This window comes from Rhinopithecus roxellana, chromosome 6 (assembly GCF_007565055.1).
Source record: "Rhinopithecus roxellana isolate Shanxi Qingling chromosome 6, ASM756505v1, whole genome shotgun sequence".
Classification (NCBI taxonomy): Eukaryota; Metazoa; Chordata; class Mammalia; order Primates; family Cercopithecidae; genus Rhinopithecus; species Rhinopithecus roxellana.
This window is the reverse complement of record NC_044554.1, coordinates 103,932,435-103,938,296: the sequence shown is the minus strand read 5'-3', so window position 1 is coordinate 103,938,296 and position 5,862 is coordinate 103,932,435. Positions and strand designations below refer to the sequence as shown.

General features: G+C 58.6%; 1 protein-coding gene and 1 long non-coding RNA gene across 2 annotated transcripts; both read right to left on the bottom strand.

Moving 5' to 3' along the window:
• Nucleotides 1-200: 200 nt before the first annotated feature.
• Nucleotides 201-3,442, bottom strand: LOC115898145. Its single transcript, XR_004057856.1, has 2 exons — nt 2,967-3,442; nt 201-390 (listed from the first exon to the last, which is right to left on the bottom strand). It is a non-coding gene; the product is annotated as an uncharacterized LOC115898145 (long non-coding RNA).
• Nucleotides 3,443-3,463: 21 nt separating this feature from the next.
• LOC104664932 (forkhead box protein I2) lies at nt 3,464-4,504 on the bottom strand (the record flags this gene model as incomplete). Its single annotated transcript, XM_030932018.1, has 3 exons — nt 4,398-4,504; nt 3,846-4,014; nt 3,464-3,604 (listed from the first exon to the last, which is right to left on the bottom strand). Coding segments are annotated over exons 1-3 (417 nt in total), but the record flags the coding sequence as incomplete, so codon positions are not given.
• Between the last annotated feature and the right edge of the window lie 1,358 nt (nt 4,505-5,862).

Genomic DNA, 5,862 nt, shown 5'->3' with positions numbered 1-5,862 from the left:
TCTGTCTACTTCACCCTTGTGCTGTGGGGCTGCAGTCTGGGCCTCCTGGGTTCATGGCTGCGCCCCAACTCCCAGCTCAGGGCTCGTGAATGTTTGCTAGTGAATAAACAAACAGCCCCCACCCTGCTCAATCAAGGACGGAAGGAATTTGAAGAAAAGGCTTTTCTCTTCTTCCCCAGGAGGCAGACCAGGGGCCAATGGACAGCAGATTCCAAGAGTCCTACTTCAGCTGGGTGCAAAGGGCAGGTGTCAGCCAAGGAGGCCTCTCTGGAGGGATGCTGCTACGCTACGCCCAACCAGTCAGCAGTACGGGGGAGGGTCTCATCTGTGGTCAGTTTGCACTCAGGGACCTGGTGGTTGCTCTCAAATCTGCCACGCTCCTGCTTCCATCTGTGGGAGGGAGGGATAAATGCGGGATTCCTGTGATTCTCCATCCTCCAGGAACTGCCATGGGCCATCCCCTCACTCCTGTGACATTTGGTGGAGGAGCCTCTGCCCAGCTTCTGCGAGAAGGGACGCCCTAAAGTCTCGGGAAAAGGAGGTCAGGGCCCAGGTGCCACCCAGCCTGGGAACTTTGGTCCCAAGCACAGTCATTTGCACACAGTCATTTGCACGCCGCTGAACGTCCGCCCGGCAGCACCTCCCAACTTTGTTAATGGAAGCCTGGTGATCCGTAACCTGCATGTGGCAGACATCTGCTTGGGGGTAATGTGGTGGTAATGTACATATCGATGATCAATCAGTGGATTTGCAAGAAAGGCATAAAGTATTTAATTATAATTGTGTGGGGCAAGTCTGCGTGGTGGCGGCGACATTTGAGTAGGTCACAGCCAGCCCTCACCCTGTTATGTTGCTGCTATTAAATGCCATTCACTCTAAGGGCTGGGAACCTTTCTGAAGTTGCAGGCTATCACACACTGGCAAATTGAAAATGTCCCTTTGCTTTTAAAAATATGATTGATATCCTTTGCAAAACAAATGCTACACCTCATTGTACACAGATTTCCCCCAGTGCCGCCCTTGCCTCTCCTGGGCATCGAGTCTGCATTTGGCCACAAATTTGTTCTCAGAGAGGATGAGCTATAAAGACCTTGACTTATTCTGAGGCTCCCCAGGAGCGTCCTGTTTAGGAAAAGAGGTTTTGTTGTTGTTTCAAGTCAGGCTTTGCTTACCAGAACAAAGTGCAGGAACTCAAAAGATAAAATGTAAATTTTATTTCCTCTGTTGGCAGCAGAAAAATATATCTTCAGATACTTTCTTTGCCATATACTTATGTATGGGAGCATCTGCCTCTTATGACCGTCTGAATTACATCTTGTACGATTTAAATCTATGCTTTTAGCACAACCAGCAAAGGGATATAAATAACAAGAGTGCAGACAGACACAGGGCACACACCACAATACACATGCACACACAGTGTACACACCATGCCGATAGCCTGTACAAGCCAGCATGGAGAGGGTGAGGAGCCAAACTGGAGCTGCATGCCTGCGATGCAGGGTTCCATCTGTGAAACGAGCATGAGAGCTGCAGCACTCATCATCTCCTAGGATCCTATACCAGGTGGGCGGCGGGAGCACTGGGAATGCTGGCTGCTCTCCCAGCAGAGAGTTCTGGAAACCAGAAGCTGACATTTGCAAAGGAGAGGTGTCCACATTGGAAGCCACGTTTCCACCTCCAGGAACAGGCATCTGAGGCTGAGCTCTGGCTCCTTCTCCCTGGGCGAAGGGTGCCCTTGTAGGCAGAGGCTGCGGTTGTCTGAGCTGGGAGGCCGGAGAGTGGGCGTATCTCCATGGGGTCAGGTGTTCACAGCGTCTGTCAGCAATGGCCTTCCTCTTCTCAAAACAATGAACCAAACACATCAAGTCTATTTACAGGGCAGGTGAGTGGGGGAATGCTTGGATTTTTCTGAATAGAGATGAAGCCAGGGCCAAGCATCTTTTGCATGTTCTGGTCTGTCTCTGCAGCCCGCCTACCTTCACGGCCGCCCAGTCCCTGTTTTTAAGGGTCCGATAAAGCAAGACTATGTAATTCCCAAATGAGCCAGCCAGCCTTGTTGGGTGCGTTTTTTGCCGTTCACAAAATTAGCCAATCGTTGTCACCAAGCGAATCGGATTAGGTGTAATCCATACTAATGTTCCAATTAAGGTCACTGAAAGCAATTAACTCTGCAAAAATGGGCTGGTGAAAAATGATAAGGCTGGTCAAATAGTTTCACTGGGCATAACTGTGTGTTTTTAGAATGCCCATCTCTACAGTGTAATTAAATCATTTACATTTCAAGTGGAGTGCACCCACCTCGAATGCTTGTGACTGTGCCCTGGGAGGTGTTGCAGGAATTTTATCCACAGTGTGCTCTCTTGGGCACCTGATGTTTTGGGAAACCAGTTGACAGAAGGTGCCTGAATCAAGGCTTACTCCCTGCTCAGAAGAATCAAGAAATTTGAACTTTGCCCCAGTATCATCCCAAATTTGGGCCCCACCTTTCCACCTTGCCTTTCTCCCTTCTGGTGTAAAACGCACAACTGATTTCTTAAACTGTCACCAAAATACTCGGCTGACACAACAAGATACGTTTGTCACTTCCGATCACGTCACCCCTAGCACGGACACCATCATAAGCCTCGGGGTGACTAATTCATGGGGCCAATTGCCATCTCTCTTCACGGTTTGTGCCTTACCACTATTATTTTAACCACGGGGAGAAAGTCAACCAGCCCACTGACCGCACAATGGGCACTTGTGACTTTTGGGATGTGGCTGTCCAGAAAGCTCACCCTCAAGTGACCAAGGAATGAAATGTTTGCCGACTCTAGGGAACATGAGCCTGTGTTTACTCCTCAGAGCAAGAGCACTAGGCCAGTGCAGAGCAAACCCTAAGGTGAAACTGGAGCCCAGTGGGGATTTTCCCTGCAAGAGAACTGTTTTCTCAACAGGTAAAGTCACAGCCTCACAGTCTGTACCTTTAAGGAGCTCCACCTCCGCCTGTCCCCCCAATCCAGGCCTGGTGTGGCACCTGACCTTCTGTCTGCAGGAGAAATTGTAGGATTTGTCGAACTCTGGCTTCCTGACTCAAGGTGAGGCTGGAACCGTCTTTCCAGGGAGGGTCTGGGGAAGACCCCAGACTGAACTGCAGGGGCCTCCAGAAGGCCCCACATCACATTGTCCAAAAGTGGAGGCCCACGTTCTCCAGCCGCGCGTATCTGCCCTCCTCTGCGAGGCAGGGTGGCTTGAGTCCGGGGAAGGGGTCTGGGGAGGACAGGATGTAGTCGATGCTGAACTTGAGGTCCCGAGGCTGCTCCTTCCCCGGGGGGGCGGGGCTGGCGGGGCTGGCGGGGCTGGCATGGGGGTCCCGTCCCGGGGCGCCCTCGCCAGCGCTGTCCGGGGCCAGGGACCCTTGCCCGGCGGCCGGCTCGGGCGGACCCGGGGGCCCTTGGGCGCCTCCAGCACGCGGACCCCTCAGCCCCTCGCGCTTGGGGCCGCGCCGCCGTCGCCGCCGCCGGTAGTTGCCGTTCTCGAAGAGGTCCAGCAGCGACTCGCAGCCGCCCGCGAAAGTCCAGTAGTTGCCTTTGCCCTTCTCGTGGCCCTCGGACCGCGGCACCTGTGCGCGCGGAGGAAGGGGCTGGGAGCGGCTCCGCTGGGCTGTGCGCCCGCCCGCCTTGTCCCCTCGGGGTGCCCTGGACGGGGGCGAGGGTGGCGCACTGCGCAGGTGGAGGCGGCCCCGTGGGCTGAGGACGGACCTCTCCGCAGCCGCAGCGGTGCCCTCCCTTCCCCGCCACCGAGGCCCTGGCGCAGGTGTCGCCACGCGGGGACAGCCGGGGCCCGTCGGGGGCGGCGCTCACCTTGACGAAGCAGCTGTTGAGGGACAGGTTGTGGCGGATGGAGTTCTGCCAGGCGCGCTGGTTGGCGCGGTAATAGGGGAACTTGCGCATGATGAAGTCGTAGATGCCGGACAGGGTCACCCTCCCCGCGGGGCTCTGTTGGATGGCCATGGCGATCAAGGCGATGTAGCTGCGGAGTCCGGGGGTCAGGCGGGGTCTCCGCGGGGCAGCCCTCCCCTCGCCCCGTCCTTCTCCCCGTCCCGCAGGGCGCCGTGGGGCGCAGAGGCAGAGGAGTGAGGCGGTGTTGGGGAAAGTGCCCCCCGCAGCTCGCGGTCCCCCGGCGCCACCCAGACCCCAGAAGCTCTTCCCCGGGCTGGAAAGGCCCCTCCCCGGGAGGCCAAGAACGTTCCCCGGCTCTCCTCAAAGTAGGGACAAATGCCATCTTTCTCTGAGCTCCGTCGGAAAGAAGAAAGCCCCCTCGCCCTTCCTTCGTCCCAGGCAGGTCCCGGCTACCTGGGACCCCTGCAGAGGGGTCCCTGTTCCCCAAACCCCCGCCGCCACCCCCGCAGTCACCTGTACGCGGGCCGCGTGAGCCTCTTGTCTTCGTCGGAGCTGCAGGCGGGGTAGTCGTCGGCGTCGTAATTGAAGCAGTTGTAGGGATACTGCGAGGGGTCAAACATCCTGGCGCGCCGGGCGCTTGCTGGGAGCCCCGGCTGCAGCTGCCGCCTCCTCCGCGCCGTCCGCCGGCTTCGCGCAGAGCCCTCTCTAGACGGCCCAGCAGCTACTGCACTGCGGGCTTCTCTCCGCCAGAGCCGGAACCTGGGCTTCTGGGGTCCCCCGCCTGCCCCCACCCCGTCCTCTCGCATCCAATCCCGGCGCGGGGGAGGCCCCAGCCACCCGTAAAGCGATCGAGGGGAGCGGAGCGGGGCGTCTCGGTGACCCTCGGACCGCTGCGGGGGAGGGAGGAGGAGGCGGCGCGCTGGGTGGTCCGACGGGCGGGGAGGCCCCGCTGCCTTCCCGGGGCGCTCAGGTCAGGGCTCGCCCCGTCCCCATCCCTGGAGGCAGCCTGGGGTGTCCTCGCAGCCTCCCTGCACTGGCGGAAGTCTCCTCGGAGCACCCCGGTCCTGTGCACCCCGTTCCCGTGCGCCCCGGTCTCGTGCGCCCCGGTCTCGTGCGCCCTGGGGGCGCCTGAGACTCGGTGGTGCTTTCCGGGTGCCCGGATCCCCCCGGCGGACACTTGGGTCTCAGCAGAGAGCACAGCCCGGAGTCGGCGTCGGAGACCAGGACTGTGGCCCCCTCCGCCACCTGCACTGTCCGCTGCTCTCCATCCCAGAGCGGCCGGGGGTCCAGGCCAAATCCGTGGTGCCCGGCGGCTGTCTCCTGGCCTTGGTCAGTGGGTCAGCTGAGCCAGAAACGCAGGTCCCAGCGCTTTCTGCAGCGCCTGGTGCTCCCGCCCCGCGGTCTCTCAGTGCCTGGAAGTGAGTCCCCGCCGGGGCCCCGAGAGAGGGGGACTTCCCATCGCAGAGTCGCCGCTTCACGGGTCCCCTCTGGGCCGAAGCTCCGTTTTAGGCGCACGCAGAGGGAAGAGAAGAGAAGCCATCCGGGTTAGGAAATTCTGCAGAAAAGTAGAGAGGTGGGATCTTACGGGAGTAGGGGGCTTTGTTTCACGGTAGACATGAGACTGAATAGTATTTCCAGGAATCACCTGCAGAATTCTGACCGAGAGCCGTGTCTGTGAGTCGGTCTGAGGCCAGAAAGCCCTGGTCTTCTTCCAGGAAATGTCGCCTTCACAGCAGCACCTTCAGCTCTGAAACGACCCAGAGGGCGGGGCATGGGGGCTCATACTTGAAACCCCAGCTCTGTGGGAGCCCGATGTGGGAGGATCACTTGAAGCCAGGAGTTAGAGACCAGCCTCAGCCACAGAGTGAGACCTTGTCTCTATAAAAAACAAATGAATGAATGAACTTGTTAAAATATGAGGTGACTTTCGCTGCTTGCACCCAGTTGACCCCAGGGGTGCCCGGAGCTGTCGCTGCCC